Below are 18,035 nucleotides of genomic sequence, written 5' to 3'. Positions count from 1 at the left end.
TTTTGTCTTCTCTTTAATGAGGAACACGGCACTAGGGAGCTTTTTGAAACTCTTTTGTTGTTCTTGTGGAGACAGGAAGGGAAGGAGTTTGTAAGCCATTTTGAGATAGTGTATGGTTAAGGAAAGCATAAATTCAAACTGTTCTTGTAATAGGCCCATGGGCATAATTGTAGATGACTCTTCACAACCTTAAAACAAGCTGAGATCACATGAAAATCAATATGCACTTCAGTGAATTTTTAATATTACATCACTTCAACATCTCCATAGTAAGCAACTGATTAAACCTGGTTGGTGCTACTTTTGGGAAGGAAATTGGTGCAGCAGGACTGCACAGATGCAGAAAGTTGTTGTATGATTTTCTAATGGATCTTTGGCTTTCTTATGACAGAAGGAAAATACAAGGCTCTGAAGATTGAGTTTTCCCTTCCACCTTCTACATATGCCACCATGGCCATTCGAGAAGTATTAAAAATGGACACAAGCATAAAAAACCAGACACAACTAAACACCGTGTGGTTACGCTGAAGGTGCTATACAGAGACTGAATAAACATTTTAACATGTACAACTGTTTCTTATGTACTTCTAAAGTAATTTCTAATAAAATGGTATTTTGTATTAGGCTAAAGTATACAATTTTAGGCTCCTTGCAACACGGTGTTTGTAAAAATATAACCTTCATTTTTAAACATTCTGAGCAAACATGGTGCCTGAGCTGTTTTCACAGTGTAATTTGACAGTTTACAAAAATATGAATGGCTTTTTTAGCAGTTTCAGATCCTGGGCAACTTTTAAAAGTGTTCTCAGAAATATGGTTGTAAATGGTCTTCACGAGTTTGGAACAGATTAAAAGCATGCATAATTCTGCAGTTGAAGACTAATTAGAGTAAGACTGAAAAAAGCCTATTTTTTTCAGCAAACAGATATATTTAGCCTTAAGAATATCAATAAGATTGCCACTCCTAGCCAATTTTGTTGGTGGAAAGTTCATTTCTCATATATACAGTTGTTTTTATTAAACTTTGTGCATTTTTCATGACCTGTTAAAACTTGTACTACCACATAAACTTGTACAAACCATGCATAAATGCCATTCAGCTTCAACTGTTATGGCTTGTCCATTGCTGGCAATGGTGAACCAGGAAATTCTAATCACATAGTTAAATAATCATTCTGAATTTGATAACTATCATATTACATTTTCATTTGATTTTTAAAAATCAAGCAAAAAATCTGTTTTGTATTTCTCAGTTTATTAAATAATATAAAGACATGCAAATCTGCCACCTCCTTGTGTGTTCACTGCTTCCTTCCATATTTGTTCAATATCACCTAACAAAACATGTATTTCTACAAGACCTGAGTGTAATATATAGGCTTACTGTGGACAGCTACTTTTGCTACTCATTTTCCTCCCTGTAGAACAGCCATAAATTGGAAGCAACTCGACCACTCTTGCATAATAATTCCTGCCCTAATTTGAATAGTGCAGGCTAGGCCAATTTCAGAAGCTAAGCAGCATCAGCTGTTATTCAGATTTGAATGAGAGATCACCAAAAAAAAACCACTAGAAATACTACTCTGAGGCAGGCAATGGCAAACCATATCTGAACATCTCTTGCATTGAAATTTATATGAGGTTGCCATACATCAGCTATGATTTGACAGCAACAAAGTAAAATCCTTGCAGTCGAACCACCTCCCTAGCTGTTTTAGTTTGTTGCAGCAAAATAAAACAGAAGTTTAGCTACACCTTAAAGAGTAAACGTTTATTCAGATGCTGTTGGTGATTGAGCCTGAGTTTGCAATGTATGTGTGTCACTTCAGCTGGTAGAAAGAGACCTGCTGTATCAATTTATACTGCTGTTTTCTTTATATACTATGCTCTCCAGTTACCATAAAGATTTTAATAGTGCATTACTGAGATCCCAGAGGACTAGCTATTAAACTAGCAGAACACCTTTTAAGTAACGAAATCTGAGCAATGACAAGGAATGGGCATAAAACTAATATATGAATATTTATTTCTCTCCAGTTCCCAGCATGTTACTAATTTACTAAGTTTTGTTCAGTCGCAGAATAGCAAGAAGAAAACTCGTATAAAAAGCTTATTATAAACCAATCTTACAGCAGTTTTCTATGAAAGCACATATTAACGTGCTAAAACAAAGGAACATGCTAAAACAAAGGAAAAAGCAAATCGCCCACATCATGGTACAATCACTGCTGAATACAGACTATTACATAAGAAACACATATCTGATAGCAGTGTTCTTGTGAGAAAGATAGAAACAATTACTACCCCCCGCCCGACCTGCCGACACAAAGGTGAACTTCGGGCTGACTCCCATTCTCAACTGCTCTATCTATAGTCAAGCATTTCCCTCCTCACCAGGATTATACATTTGGGAGTCCCAGACACCCAAGGCCCCTGGCCAGAGCTTGCTGAGCTCCTTCCTCCAGCTCCTCTTTAACTCATCTGTAGGCCACACGGAAAAGGAAGAATCCGGGGTGGGGGCAGCGCTAGTTCCAGTCCCCCTTTCACATGGCGGGGTCAGTTGACTGGGCCTGCCCAGCTCTTTCCTTCTCATGTTCGTATTCTCTGGGTCTTCTAAAGACTGGACGATAAGATAAGCAGCCGTCTTGTGGTGCTTTAACAAGACTTTACTCCTGTATCAACAACATGAAAACAAATCCATTCGGTGGATTAAAGTCCCCTTTTTTACCCAACGAAGAGTAGCTTCCGAATGCGGAATGTTTGTTTTGTAGCTACGTCTGCCTTGTGAAGACCTGCATCTGGGGGAGTTGTAGCCCGCAGCATACCCTGGAATAAGGAATGTCTCACTGGACTAGTTTAGAGGTATTAGTGACCACCAGGATTTTATCTCTGTTGCGTGCTTGGAGCCCCAGTTAGTCAGGAAAAAGGCGGGCGTACAGCGTTTTGAAGCAAAGACTATTTTTTGCCTTTTTTATTTTTAACATCGATTAAAAAAAACACAGGGAAACCAGGTTATTCGGAAGGGCCCCATTCTGGGATTCTCTCCAGAAATCCCTCCAAGGCCGCAGCGACTAGTGACGTCTAATGGAAGCGCCTGCTTCTCACGTGATCAGGAGGGGAAGAGGCGGTCCATTGTGGCTGCCTCTACTGCCGCATCGTTCAAGTCGTCTTCTCGCGTTGCTCGTAACGATGCTAGGAGACTTTGTAGTTGGTTGAGGACACGTCGAGGTAAGGGGGCGTGGCCCATCCGCCAGGTGAGGGTTTGAGTATGATGTTGATTGCCTTACTCTCTTCCTTGTAGTTTTAGGGTCGCTCCTCTTCTGCCTTTCTTCCAATGCCCACTCACCTTACCCATCTTTGGGTGGGTAAGGTGGGTGGGCATTGGGAGAAAGATAAGAGAGGGGGACTGTGCCATGTCATCACGCTACCTAGCCAAGCACTGTGTTTCCAACAGCACTAGCCAAGTGAGAAAATAAAAAGGAGATACATTGGGTCGGGGATGCAGTTTCACTCTCCAGCATATAGCGTTCAGGAATACAGTTTTTGAACATGGAGGTTTTGTTTAGCTATAACAGTTCCTGGCTGATTGGCCCAGTTGTTAAGGATATCAATTGCCTTTTTAAGAACTAATTTTAAAATTAGTTTTGCTTTTATCCCTTCTTTTCTTTCTCTCTATACGTACATTATTCTTTGCTTCATTCTAGCCTCACAACTACACTGTGAGGTAAATGGGAATGAGAGTAAGTGGTCCATGGTCAGTTGGCAGACTTCATGGCAGAGCAGGGGTTTGAACCAGAATCTCCCTAGAGCCTTTGGAAAGTGTGCCCTAATTGTGCTTTAACCACTCAGATTCTTAAATTTCCATAGTTAATTACTGATGATTGTTACTTTTTCTTTAAATACAGTTAATATATCTTATTCCAGTGGGCTCAGGGGTTAATTGTGCTTTTTAAAACTCAGTGTTGCAGATGATACAAAGATGGAAGCTGTTAACTCAGGAAAAGAGAAGACTCCTAGAGATCCAGAGACCTGTGACATTCCTTTCTATATATCTGAATTTGTGGAAAAGGAGGTTGGAAATGACTATGATTCTTTAAGCAGGCTTGGCACACTTATTGAAAAGCTGTCAGAAAATAAACTAAAATTAGAAGAACAGGTGAGTTGCATAGGTAGGTTGGTTTGTTTTCACACATGAAGGAAGCACTAGCCGTATTCACCCAAATGTGCAGGTGTGTAGACATGAGATGTCCCCTGTGAGTTGTCACAGGGTATCTGTTTTTTCATATCTGTGACTTATACAGGTGCTTACAGTTTCATCAGAAGTTCCAAAAAGAATTCAGAAGGCCTTACAGAATGCGGAAAATTCTAAGAAGTCTCTCAGCCAGTTTCTCAAAGAAGAAAGAGTTTTGCATGATTCAATTACCAGTCATCTGTTGATGTCCAAGTCATGGATGGAGAATCTTGGTGTACTAATAAATCAGATAAAAGAAGTTGAGCGACATCTTGCTTATTTAAAATGGATTTCACAAATAGAGGAATTAAGGTCAGTAGTTATTCCTACTGATTTTTTGCTGGATCTGTTCACAGAAGCAGTTCCCCAGCCTGTTTTCATGCATACAGACTACTGGCTAAAAAAACAGTCTAGTGGCACCCTAAAGACTTATGAGAGTATGCTCCTATTTGTTTTTGGTTCAACAGTCTTAACACATCTGCTGCTCTATAGGATTACAGTCTACTAGGTAGTTCAGAGTATCAGCAAAATTAGCCAGAATATGACTTGATAAGCCAGTTTGTCAATTTAGTTCTTTCTTGAGAATTCTCAATCTCCTTTCTTCCACATGCAAAGCACTTTTTACTTGTGTATATCATAGTGTGCTACAGCCCATGTCAGACAAATATGCTTATCCCATTGAAATTAATGGGCTTACTGCTTTGGTTAGTTCTTCATTGGCTTGCCAGTGTGTTATTCCTTCTGTATTTTTAAAAATGGCTGATAATTTCTTATTCAAGCAGGAAAAAATGAGAATGTTATCAGGCTTTGCACGTTAGAGTGAGACAGGATGTTGTAATTGTTACTGTTAGGATCTTGTAGCACTCCTTGATTTCTGTAATGTTTTCTGTAACATCTGGGTATATAACTTTTTTGATCTCTAAATATTTTGTCTGTTCTATGTCACCCAAGAGGAGGTAAGGAAAATTCCTGCACCTGAACCAAGCTTCTTAGGAGGTGAATCCGAGGAACTAGCGAAGATAGTGGTAGACAAGGAAGAAGTTCTGGCAGCCATTGATAAACTAAATGCTACCAAATCCCCTGGCCCAGATTGCATTCATCCAAGAGTTCTTAAAGAGCTCAAGCATGACATTGCTGATGTTCTCACATTAATATGCAACTTATCCCTGAAATCTGCCTCCATCCCTGAAGACTGGAAGATGGCCAATGTCACACCAATCTTTAAGAAAGGGTCTAGGGGGGGACCCAGGAAATTACAGGCCAGTCAGTTTGACATCTGTTCCTGGTAAATTAGTAGAATCTATCATTAAATATAAAATTATAAAACATGTAGAAAAGCAAGACCTGCTGAGGAAGAGTCAGCATGGCTTTTGCAGAGGCAAGTCCTGTCTTACAAACTTACTAGAGTTCTTTGAGGGTGTAAACAGACATGTTGATAAGGGGGAACCAGTGGACATTGTCTACTTGGATTTCCAAAAGGCTTTTGACAAAGTTCCTCACCAGAGACTGTTGAGAAAACTCAGCAATGAAGGAATAAGAGGGGAAGTCCTCCTATGGATTAAAAACTGGTTGAGGAACAGGAAACAAAGGGTGGGTATAAATGGGAAATTCTCACAATGGAGAGATGTAGGGAGTGGGGTCCCCCAAGGATCTGTATTGGGACCAGTGCTCTTTAACTTATTCATAAATGACATGGAAGTAGGGGTGGGTAGTGTGGTGGCCAAGTTTGCAGATGATACCAAATTATGTAGGGTGGTGAGAACCGCAAAGGATTGCGAAGAGCTCCAAGCGGACCTTGATAAATTAGGTGAGTGGGCTAAGAAATGGCAAATGCAGTTCAATGTAGCAAAATGTAAAGTGATGCACATAGGGGCAAAAAATCCAAACTTCACATACACGCTACAGGGGTCAGTGCTATCAGTCACAGACCAGGAAAGGGATTTGGGCGTCTTAGTTGATAGTTCCATGGGAATGTCAACTCAATGCATGGCAGCTGTGAAAAAGGCAAACTGTATGCTGGGGATAATTAGGAAAGGAGTTGATAATAAAACTGCAAGGATTGTCATGCCCTTATATAAAGCTGTGGTGCGACCGCACTTGGAGTACTGTGTTCAGTTCTGGTCGCCACATCTCAAAAAGAATATAGAAGAGATAGAAAAAGTGCAGAAAAGGGCAACAAGGATGATTGAAGGATTGGAGCACCTTCCTTATGAGGAGAGGCTGCAGCGTTTGGGACTCTTTAGTTTGGAGAGGAGACGTCTGAGGGGGGATATGATTGAAGTCTATAACATTATGCATGGGGTAGAAAATGTTGACAGAGAAATTTTTCTCTCTTTCTCACAATACTAGAACCAGGGGGCATTCATTGAAAATGCTGGGGGAAGAATTAGGACTAATAAAAGGAAACCCTTCTTCATGCAACGTGTGATTGGTGTTTGGAATATGCTGCCACAGGAGGTGGTGGTGGCCACTAACCTGGATAGCTTTAAAAAGGGCTTGGACAGATTTATGGAGGAGAAGTCGATCTATCGCTACCAATCTTGATCCTCCTTGATCTCAGATTGCAAATGCCTTAGCAGACCAGGTGCTCAGGAGCAGCAGCAGCAGAAGGCCATTGCTTTCACATCCTGCATGTGAGCTCCCAAAGGCACCTGGTGGGCCACTGCGAGTAGCAGAATGCTGGACTAGATGGACTCTGGTCTGATCCAGCAGGCTAGTTCTTATGTCTTTTTAAAATCACTTCAGTTTTATAGTTCAACTTCACATTTCTAAAGATTATTTTAAATGGGGTTTTTTGGGGGGGGAGGTGTTGCCCCCAGTTGCTTTGCCTATCAGTCCAGATCTTTGTTCTTCTTTTCTAGTGATAACATTCAGCAGTATCTCATGACCAACAATGTTCCTGAGGCTGCAACTACCTTGGCCTCTATGGCCGAACTGGACATCAAGCTGCAGGAGTCATCTTGTTCTCATCTTCTTACTTTTATCCGATCTACAGTCCAGTTCTGGCATAAAATTCTGAAGGATAAACTATCCAGGTAAGGAATTAAAACATATCTTGCTTATTTTTGCACGGGACAGCTGAGTTGTGGTAATCTCATGTGGACCTTTATTCTAGTGATTTTGAGGAGACTTTAGCTCACCTTCATTGGCCATTTATTGGTCCAGCACAGTCCCAGCCTTTTGGCTTGGCTACATCACCAGCCAGTGCGCAAGAAGCATACGATAACTTGGAGACCCTGTTTTCTCAACTTATGAAACTACAAACGTCGTATCCTTTAAAAATAAGTATGTATATTTTTCCTATTGGACATATGCATGGACTCCAAAGAATTGTGGGATTATTCTGCCAAACCATTCTTACTCTGCAGTTTTAAAGTTCTCAGCTGACCAGGACAAAAAATGGCCTGGCTTGCTCCTTTGCCTTAGTCTGAAAAAACAGACAAACCCCAGCATGAGGAGTCACTGGAAATCAGCCTACTGCTACTGGCATGATTGGGTGCCAGTAAAAGAAAAAAAAGAAATTGTTTGGTGACTCTACATGATAAAAATTAATACAGATCGATGCAAATAATTTTGTGGAGTGGGTTTCCATTGTTTCTGTACATTATTTCCAGCATCAGTGGGATTTAAAATAGAGGTACAGAAACAGGAAGTCCAAAGCAATCTTCAGGGTCCCAAATTATTCTCTTTCCTGTACTCCAAACTGTGTTTCTTAGCTATTTTCAACTATACAATGAGAGATGCAGGAAAGACCGCTCTAATCCATTCTCTTCTTATGCAAACTGCAACCAAGGCTTTGGCTGAGCACTGTTTTATTTGCGTCAGATACTGATTCAAAGACAGAAGTAAAAAGTTGTTTAACAGTCTCCTCTGCAGAGCAAATGGCAACAGAGCAAGGTTGGTGTTGTCTAATTTTCAAGATTTCCAGCTCACCAGGATCTCAGAGGTTTATCATGTCACTTACTAGCAGATACTTTTTTACTGTAATTGTCAGGGACTGAATCTGGGACCTTCTGTATACAAAACAGATGTTCTACCAGTCATCCATGGCCCTCCTACAGAATGAGAGAATTCTGCCCAAGCTTATGCTGGTGTTTGCACTTTTCAGACCTTGTAAAGCCTCCTGATAAGGATAAAGCAGCACAGACTGTATGAGGTTCTGACAGTTTAGCTTAAAGTGTGTGGATTTTCTCTTTGGATTATTAATACAAACAATTATAATATTCTGTCACTTTGTCTGGCACCAATACAACTGGTATGAGAAATGTCTCACTGATGTAATAAACTGATCAAATTAATTTGTAAAAGTGTTATGATACAGTTTACAGTCCCTCGCAATCACATTATATTAAATACGTTTGTACAGCACAGTGACAATTTATATAACGTGTGTGTATTGTCATTTCACAATAGCTATGTGATGACACAAAAATGCCTTTTGAAAATGAAGGCAAGAATACTGTGTTCTGTATCAGCCAGTACCTGAATCCTTAAGACATTTTACTTTGACTCTTAAAATCTCAGAGATGAACTGTTAACCAAACCGAAGCAGCTTCCAGAAAAGTATACTCTGCCTCCATCTCCACCTATTGTATTGCCTATGCAGATTATGCTGGCTCCTCTTCAGAAAAGATTCAAGTATCATTTTTCAGGGAACAGACAAACCAATGTTTTAAGCAAGGTATAGTAGTACACTATAACCTGTTAAAAGATCATTTTTTGATACAGGTTGGGCCTCAGAAGGTGAAGATGAGGTGCGACCTGAGCAGGCTGCCTTGCCAAGATGTTCTTGGTCTCTTCCTCAGTTTTCTGCATGATTTTTAAAGGAAAACATTTCTAGCACTTTTTAATTACAGAGATATAAGGGGGTTGGTCTCTACTAGTAATGGATCCTTTTATGACAGCGAAGGCTTCTTGCTGTGAAGAAAGTACCTCCACTGGCAGAACAGATCTGTGGGATCTGGTTCAATATTCTGTCATAATGTTCAGTAGCAAAGATGATCCCACATTCTGTTCATTTAAAATTGTTTTAATATTAAAAGAAGAGGAGGAAAAGTTTGGATTTATACCCCCTTTCCCGTAAGGAGACTCAGTGAGGCTTACTAACTCCTTTCCCTTCCTCTTCCCACAACAGACACCTTGTGAGGTAGGTGGAGCTGAGAGAGTTCTTAAACAAACTGTGACAAGCCCAAGGTTATCCAGCAGGAATGTCTGAGTGAGGAAACAAATCTTGTTGACCATATAAGAGACTGCCGCTCATGTGGAGGAGTGGGGAATCAAACCCAGTTCTCCAGATTAGAGTCCACCTGTTCTTAACCCCTACACAACACTGGCTCTAACCATACTTAGCAACTGACAACAGCTGAATATAGGTTTTTGCTACTGACTTACAAATATGCTCCATCCTCCTTGTATGTACGGGCCTACATCCCAGGAGATTTATTTCCTGCTTAGCTGCACCAAAAGCAGACTGTGCAAAAGGCAACATATACACAAGCATTTACTTGATCTCTTTGGCTTAAGAATTTCCACCACCAATGCACACATCCCCCTCAATGAGAATTTAAGAAACAAACTTTTGATTTGATGAAGAGGGTTGTTAACGAAAAAAAGTCCAATTCAGTCCATTGTGAAGCATGCTGGTGTGGAAGGGATGCACAGACATTCAGCAAAGGCAATTGTATTTTTGTCCTAGAAGAATACTGACTATTTTCATGTCTTCCCCAATAGCCTGAATGGTACTTAACACAAGTGCTTATGTGGATTGGAAACCATGCTAAATTTCTTGATGACAAAATCCAGCCAGTATTGGATAAAGCAGGCTTTCCAGTGAACGCAAGGGTACGTATCACTGTTTGCTTAATATATTGATATCAACTAATCCAGTATATCCATATCTACTATTTTAATTGATCTTTCTGCCTCTCTTAAGCTGGAATTTTCTCGAGCTTTGGTGATGTTGATTCTGGAGAAGCTGGCTGCCGATATTCCCTGTCTGTTGTATGATGACAATCTCTTCTGTCATCTGGTGGATGAGGTGCTTCTGTTTGAGAGAGAGCTACACACTGTTCATGGATATCTCAGTAGCTTCCCCAGCTGTATGCACATTTTATCAGAAGAAGCCTGTTTTCAGAGGTGGTTAACTGTGGAAAGAAAATGTAAGCCCTGGCTTGATTTACAGTTAATCCCAAATCATTTCCCTTGGTGAATAGATGCATTTATCTACCGGTATGAATGTGTATCATGGCTACGAAGTGTAAAATTATGCTTGTGGGAAGTATAGTTTGCTTTTACCGTGCGTTTGTGTGTGAGAGGCACTGACCCAACTTCGCAACTTGGTCTCTCAGGCTTTTGATGGGAAGGTAAAACAAAAGACTGGGTGTTAGGGGTTAAAATTGGGCATTGCTGAGCAAATACAATTGCTGATATTTCCTGTATAGGATCAATAGTATATGATGCTGTGAAAGGCTTTCCCAGTATTTCCAGATTCAGTATTTTTTCTTACGATAAATACCAGAAAGCAGGTCAGGAAGCCTCTCACTGTCCACACCTGTTCAATGGTGTGTCTTTAATCTTTAAAGGGCCATAATTTTCAGTGGAAAAACTAGGCCTCTGAACTATCTCCATGGAAAATAACAGCCATGTAAAGTTTAAAGGGTCAATGGTCACCAGATCTGCTGAGAACCCTCTTTCTCCCCTCTTCCATTCAAAATTGTTTTTATCAATATTAAGTCAGGATGGACAGGTGTGGGAATATTGTTCTGGTATTTCAATAATGAATTTTTGGAATTATAACTATACTCCTGACACTTAACAATAATAACAATGCCAATACAAAATTTGAACAGTTTCCAACACAATACAAAAGTTTCAATACAAATCCAAACAATAATTTTGTAAGTGCACAGCCCCAGTGTTCATGTAGTAAAATGTTTAGTACAAGCTACAGGATGGTGCTTATTTGTTAGTCAAGAGTTAGTTTATGGCCACTGTATTAGGTTAAGACAGTGTAATATTACTTGTCAAATACAGCACTGTAGAACCTGCCTTACTGGGATAGGCTACCAGTGTCTATTGATTGCATTGGTCTGGTGGACTTTAAATGCAGGAAACCTGAAACGAAGTTTGATAAGAGAACTCTGCTGCAAAATCTGAGCACTTTGAAATGGCTCTTCTGCTGCAAAGCTGACTAGCATTTCCTCTCCCTGATGAAAGGGGGAAGGGACACCAACATACTTCGCCACCACAGAAGTCTGAGATTTCTGTCTAGCCTTTGCTTTCTGAGAGATCCATGCTTAGATTTCTGTCTCGATTTTCGTCCTTTGTTGTGACAAAAAGATGGGAAGATAGAGAAGAAAGGAATGGAGTTAAAGTAATTTGGTATGTATTTTATATTATTCGTAATGTCCTTCTTACTGTTTGTAATTGCCTGCATTCCTTAAGCTACAGGTCAAATTGAAAGTGTTTCAGTTAGCAGATTAGACAAAAAAATTCTCTAGCAGTAAACTACACCATCCAGATGGTAAGTACGTAGATGACTTATACAAAAAATTAGTGCACAGTAGTAACACAGATTTAACTGTGGCTAAAAGAAAACAGGTAATAAAAGCAGCTACATGACAGTAATTGGTGAAGGAATGTTCATTTAATGGCATCTTGATAGCTCATGTTAACTGTCATTAGATGCCTTAACTTCTCTTATTTGGATTCAGTGTAAATTTGAAAAGGAATTCACACTGTAGTTTTTGCTGCTGAGTAGTTTTCATGTTTACTTTTAAAGACATAGGATTGGATTCAGACTAAATTTTCCAGTGACAGAGTGAAACGTTCCTGCCATCCCCTCTCTCTGATCTCCATAAAATGCTGCTCTTGGGGGGACATGGGATTGGAGTGATGACAATGCAGATTTGTGGCAAGAAGGGGGAATAAGCGGAAACTGCCAATGTAGGCTGGATCCAGCTGACTGTTTGTTTGCTTCTGCGTAGAAAATCTGCCCCTGAATAGCAAGAGAACTAAACAAAAGCATATTTAAGTTTCTTATGTTTGTGTGTCTGACAGTTGCCCTTCAAAAGATGGACTCTATGCTTTCATCTGAAGCTGCTTGGATATCACAATATAAAGATATCACTGATGTCGATGAAATGAAAGTCCCAGACTGTGCTGAAACTTTTATGACCTTGTTACTGGTTATCACAGGTAATTATAAAGTATCAGGCATTAGGCTTTGGGTCTTCCGCAGTTCAACATATGTAACATGCACATTGAACAAGAAAAACAGTATTATGTCATTAGCTGTAGTGTAATGAAAGAATGGTAGGTGGCAATGGGATGGGCTTTGAATTTGAACAAACAGATGCAGTTCCTGTTAAAAAAAATTTGGTTTGGCTTTTGAACTTTTGTGAACAAGACAGTGATAAAACTTTTAAAGCCATAAGAGGCTGACATCATTTAATCCTGATTATCAACATGGTTATATCTGATTATGGTTGTCATAGATATTTATATTTACAGGAATCCTTTGGAGCCTAAAAAAATCAGTGCTACTTATTTTGTAAAGGGCTTGACTGTGGGATTAATGGATAGGCAAAGTAACATGCAGCAACCTAATAGTGTATGTTATGCTGATTCCACTAATTTAGTAAGTCAATGGTCAGTTTCTTCATTGAGCTTTACGGTTCAAGAGGATGGTGCAGGAGCAGCACAAAGGAGAACTTCTAAGGCAAAGCAGTCAACAGGAATAAAATTTGGCGAGTGCATCTTGGCTAGGCAGCTTTCCAGTCTATATCACAACTGATAAAAGCATTCCTCCTCTGATATAGCAGGGAGACTGTAAAATAAAATTCTAAAAGTGTGTGACGTAACATAGCACCAGCTAGGTTTTTTGAGCTGTTCCAATTAAGTGAGAAGGACTATGTAAAGGTAACATTCTGCTTAACAGGAAAAACTTTGCAAACTGCTGAAAAGCAGCTACTACATGAGTATTTTAAAACTTTGATTTCCCTTGTAGACAGGTATAAGAATCTTCCTACAGCTGCTAGAAAGCTACAGTTCCTAGAGTTGCAGAAAGATTTGGTGGATGACTTCAGGATACGACTAACTCAAGTTATGAAGGAAGAGAGTAGAGCACCTTTAGCCTTCCGATACTGTGCAATCCTAAATGCTGTTAACTACATAGCAACAATTCTAGCAGACTGGGCTGACAATGTTGTAAGTAATTATTTTACCTAATCATCATTTCCAGCTTTCTGGGACTAAATTAAATATATGAAAGATATTCCACAGAACAAAACTCCCTTCTGTATCCACTAGTGGAGTTAAAAGATGCTTGCAATTTTGGATATAAATAAGGGGGGGTGGGGCTGGCATAGCTGTAATTTTGAGGGGATTGAAATTGGAATGATTTATACTATTAAAAAACAACAACACTTAAATGTTTTAAACTCTTTGATGGGAACACATATAGCTGGGTCTCTGTGTAGTTCTTCCTGCAGCTCCAACAGGCCGCCCTGGAAGTCTGTGCAGACAGCAGTGCACTAAGCAAGCTCCAGCTGGGGCAGCTGGCTTCAATGGAGACCTCTGTCTTTGATGACATGATTAACCTCCTTGAGCGGCTAAAACATGACATGCTGACCCGTCAAGAAGACCATGTCTTCAGGGAGGTCAAAGATGCTGCCAAGATATACAAGAAAGAACGGTGAGTCTTCTGTTCTTCTGATAGCAGACTTTTAATTCAAGTATGAAGACTTGAAGAAGGGAGTGTGTAGTGTGAAAAAGGTAGTTTATATATATGCCTTGTTAACTATTGTTCACTGGTTCGTGGGCCCTAATTGAATGGAAATAAATATATTTATTCATAACAAATGTTATAAATATACACTCAGTGTTTCTACACTTCTGCTAACAAGTTATAAAGTCAAACTGTTTTATAAAGTCTACAACTGGGGATATTAGATGTAATTGTAAATTGGCCCTTAGTAACCTCTGTCTTGGAAAGGATGATTTGTGCAACTTTTTTTAGGTGGAACAGGCACTATGTAATGGCCTCCTCCCCACACCAAATTCATAGAATTGTAAAATGGGCATTCATCATGTCCTGAAAAAAATTATGTTCTAGTGGTTTTCAGGGGACCCATTTAGTGAATCCATTTACAATATCATTATTTTGGGAGTGGGGTAAGGAGGTACAGAGTAATCCTTCCTCTTCTAATCTGTTGTGTGAGTTGGTTTCATCATTTTTATTCTTTTTGGAATGCTTCATGTTTTATAATGTTTTTGAAAATAGAAATTGCCTTAATATCCAAATCAAGTTGTTTAAATAGAACCATAGATTTTGTTATGCTTCTGTTTTGTACATTTATGATCTAGCAATAAATTTGCTAAGACAATCCCTACCTCCAGGCAAGCCTTATGTTTATATACACTCTTTAGCAGCAGATGCTTCATTTCTCATTCAACGGTTAGCAGTATGTAGGCCTGCTGGAAAAATAAGGCATAAGTTCCTCTCCCAAAAGAGACCTCTTGCCATGGCAGCATATGAAGTGATGCAAGAAATAACTTTGGTAGACAGGGATTCCCTAAGGTTTCATTGAGGATCTGCTTTTTAATCTGTATTGCAATAGATTGAAGCTGGGTCTTCGTTAGCTCTGCCACTGAACTGCTCATTACTTCCTCCCCATCTGTCATGGTAACATTCTAAATTGAAAATAAAACATTTGGAATGGAATTTTTATTTATATTCCACCCACCCCCAGGAAGTTGAGCTCAGGGCAACTGAAATTAATATACAATACATATATAACTACACCATTTAAAAACCACAGCTTACAATAAATACTACTAATGAATAATACAGTTCCTACAAATTGGCTATCCCATCAGTAGGATGGTTTGATTTGGCAGCTATGCAGTAGATGAACCAGGAGGGATCTCACTGCCAGAAGAGGGAGGGGAGGTTTGTGGGTTTTTTTTTACAATTTTCACTATCACTATCCTTAATCATACACCTGGCAGAACATTTCTCTGTCCCTGAGTAAATTTCAAATTAGTGATAGTGGCCTCTGAGATGTTTTGCAATGACTTTTCTGTTTCTTTTAGGTGGCTTTCTTTACCATCCCAATCAGAACAGGCAGTAATGTCTTTGTCAAGCAGCGCCTGTCCCCTGCTACTGACTTTAAGAGACAGGCTGCTACAGCTAGAACAGCAGCTTTGTTATTCACTGTTCAAAGGCTTCTGGCAAATGCTTGCAGAGAAAGTGGACTTATTCATCTATCAGGAAGTAGGTATATGAGGCATGTCACTAATGATGTACCAAATGCATGAAGTTTAAGGGGTAACTTATATTTCTATGTATTATATATAGATAATTTTGGCCAATCACTTCAATGAAGGAGGAGCTGCACAACTCCAATTTGACATGACTAGGAATCTGTTTCCTTTATTTTCACATTACTGCAAACGACCAGAAAATTATTTCAAACAGTAAGTATGCAAGTCTCAAGTTCGCTTATTTCAGCAGTGCTTGTTCTTGCCTAGAAGTGCCGGGCCAGGCTACTTGTTGGACTCCTTCTGTATTACCCAGCCTGTCAGTTAGGATCCTCCTCACAAGCCCTGCTGTTTGTCACAGAGCTGAAGCTTTGGCAACCAGAGATGCCTTTTTATAGTGGCCTTCTGCTTCTGAACTGTTTTTGCTGCTGATCCTCTCCTGCTACCTACCTGACTCTCTTCTAGGTGCCAGGCAAAACCCCCCCTTTTTTTAACACAGTTAACCAGAGTTTTGACTTTCAAAAATAGTTTGTAGAATATGCATCTACCCTAAAGATTGTTAGAGGTACCCTGTAGGCTGCTAGATGTTTTATGCTTTTGGTTATTTATTGGTTGTGAATTTTAAGGACATTTTGTATTTTATTTTGTGGACTGCCTTGAGCAGGTCTCTGAAGAGGTAGCATATAAATAATAGCAGCTTAGAGCTTTCTTCTCTGGCAGAGATGCTCTTTCTTGTTCCTAACTTTCCCTCCAAAAAAGGGACTTCTTAAATCTAAGCAATACATTAGTCTTCTGTACCTCAATATTTTCCCACCAGAAAACTATTTATCATTCCCCTAATATTGATTGATTGATTGATTGATTGATTGATTGAATGAATTTGGTATACCGCCCTATCCCCAAAGGGGATAAGCACAGTATAATACTACCATATGGAAATATTCAGGGTACAATTTATGGATTGATGGCATAAAATTATACTTCTTGCAAAATAAACTCAGTTAATAGTTGAGCAATAGTGAGCATCTTTCCTCCCTCCCCCAACTTTCTATGAACGGTTTAGACATGCTATATATTAGCTGCATGGAATTGAGAGAGCTGTGCTAGTGGGCTACCTCACTGTAGAAGCAGTTGGGCATGATATGGGAATCTGCTGCTCAGTTATAAAAGTGACTGTTTGAGAAAACAAACTGCCAAATCCTTTTTAGGCGAGTGAATTAATGCAGTTCTTTGGACCATAGCCATTATTTCTTTCATGTGTGTCCAAGTTGGTTGCTTGATCATAATTGTGTTTCCCCCTGCAGTATAAAGGAGGCCTGTATTGTACTGAACTTAACCGTTGGCTCAGCCTTGCTTCTGAAAGATGTGCTGCAATCAGCTGCTGAAAACAGATTGGGAAATGTTCTTAATTCAAATCAGCCTACCGCAGTGGCAGCATTAAATGAACTTGGAATCTACAAATTAGCTCAGCAGGATGTTGAGATTCTCCTTAATTTGAGAACAAGCTGGCCAAATACTGGAAAATAAGAAGAAATCCCAGAAAGAGTGACTGTTGTATTCTATAAAACAACGCATAACTTATCTGCGATATTTTGTAATTTATTTGTAAAAAGTAGCTGTAACTTTTTGAGCATAACAACTGCCTAATTCTATTTTTAAGAAACTTAACAGTTGTAACATGGGTGAACTCCAGCTGCCTAAAGAAAGCTTTTAACTACCTCTAGGTAGAATTCATAGGACATGATATTTTGTTATGACACAATCCATTTTCCCAAGTGAAGTGAGTCCTTTAAAACAGTCCTATAGATGTAAAGGTGAGATTTTTTTTCCTTAAGTATGAGCTAAAGTTGAATTACACTCTATTTTTGGCTGTTTTGTTATTCAGATTTCCCTTAGTTCCTCCTAACTCTCACTTTCAAAAAGGCATTATGCTTTTGGATAAATACTGAGCCAGCCTTTGCAGCAGGCGTGTCTGTTCCCAACATTGGGCTATGATAGAATACCTGATCTGTAGCAAACACTGTGGTTGCCAACCATTCTGTTCATGAACAAGAACCTAACTATGATGTTAAATAGTAGTGCATTGAAGAAGATTGGGAGAAGTGCTCTGAAGTATTTCTGTCATAATACTATGTTATTAAGTTTACAGATGTATAAAGAAACGAATTAATAACAACTCTACATTCCATGTAATTGACTGGTTGATTATTTTGGTAGAACAGACAGTTGTGCTTGAGTGATTTTGTAGAAATTCTGTAGTATAAAACATGGAAGGATCCAAGCCTAATTTTAACAAAGGAAACAGAGTGGTGAGATTAATAAGCAAGTAACAAATATCGACCCTGACCAGGCTAGCCCCATCTAGTCAAATCTCAGAAGCTAAACATGATTGGCTCTGGTGAGTATTTGCTGGGAGATTACCAAGGAATACCAAGGTTACTATGGTGGAGGCAGACAATGGCAAACTACTTCTAAATGTCTCTTGCATTGAAAAACTCCATGAGTTGCCATAAGTCAGCTATGACTTGACAACAACAACAAC

General features: G+C 39.3%; 2 protein-coding genes across 5 annotated transcripts in view; both read left to right on the top strand.

The window, feature by feature from the left end:
• PUS7 (pseudouridine synthase 7) overlaps nucleotides 1-1,288 on the top strand; it is a 32,597-nt gene extending 31,309 nt beyond the window's left edge. For all 3 annotated transcript variants that reach the window (XM_048501812.1, XM_048501813.1, XM_048501811.1), the window contains one exon: nucleotides 392-1,288. In XM_048501812.1, the coding sequence (XP_048357769.1) occupies nucleotides 392-528 (137 nt within the window). In that variant the 3' untranslated portion in view covers nucleotides 529-1,288. The remainder of the gene's footprint in view (nucleotides 1-391) is intronic.
• A 1,822-nt stretch (nucleotides 1,289-3,110) lies between these two features.
• Nucleotides 3,111-17,686, top strand: RINT1 (RAD50 interactor 1). Of its 2 annotated transcripts, none has more exons than XM_048501810.1 (14): nucleotides 3,111-3,228; nucleotides 3,961-4,156; nucleotides 4,302-4,543; nucleotides 7,093-7,266; nucleotides 7,347-7,499; nucleotides 8,756-8,912; nucleotides 9,962-10,072; nucleotides 10,164-10,389; nucleotides 12,290-12,427; nucleotides 13,239-13,438; nucleotides 13,711-13,925; nucleotides 15,326-15,506; nucleotides 15,591-15,709; nucleotides 16,798-17,686. In XM_048501810.1, the coding sequence occupies exons 2-14, from the start codon at nucleotides 3,980-3,982 to the stop codon at nucleotides 17,018-17,020; spliced, it is 2,316 nt and encodes a 771-aa protein (XP_048357767.1). In that variant the 5' UTR covers nucleotides 3,111-3,228; nucleotides 3,961-3,979; the 3' UTR covers nucleotides 17,021-17,686. The 2 variants fall into 2 exon arrangements, with proteins under 2 accessions (XP_048357767.1, XP_048357766.1); XM_048501809.1 differs by having other exon boundaries at nucleotides 3,117-3,254.
• The last annotated feature ends 349 nt before the right edge of the window (nucleotides 17,687-18,035 follow it).

This window comes from Sphaerodactylus townsendi, linkage group LG06 (assembly GCF_021028975.2).
Source record: "Sphaerodactylus townsendi isolate TG3544 linkage group LG06, MPM_Stown_v2.3, whole genome shotgun sequence".
Classification (NCBI taxonomy): Eukaryota; Metazoa; Chordata; class Lepidosauria; order Squamata; family Sphaerodactylidae; genus Sphaerodactylus; species Sphaerodactylus townsendi.
Note: the sequence above shows the minus strand (reverse complement) of the source record. Positions and strands in the feature narration are given on the sequence as shown.

Bases quoted from the DNA above. Each gene is read 5' to 3' on its own strand.
- RINT1 (XM_048501810.1), top strand. From the start codon at position 3,980: ATGGAAGCTGTTAACTCAGGAAAAGAGAAGACTCCTAGAGATCCAGAG. The intron at 4,544-7,092 runs GTCAGTAGTTAT...CTTCTTTTCTAG, and splicing joins TCACAAATAGAGGAATTAAG to TGATAACATTCAGCAGTATC. The intron at 10,073-10,163 runs GTACGTATCACT...GCCTCTCTTAAG, and splicing joins GCTTTCCAGTGAACGCAAGG to CTGGAATTTTCTCGAGCTTT.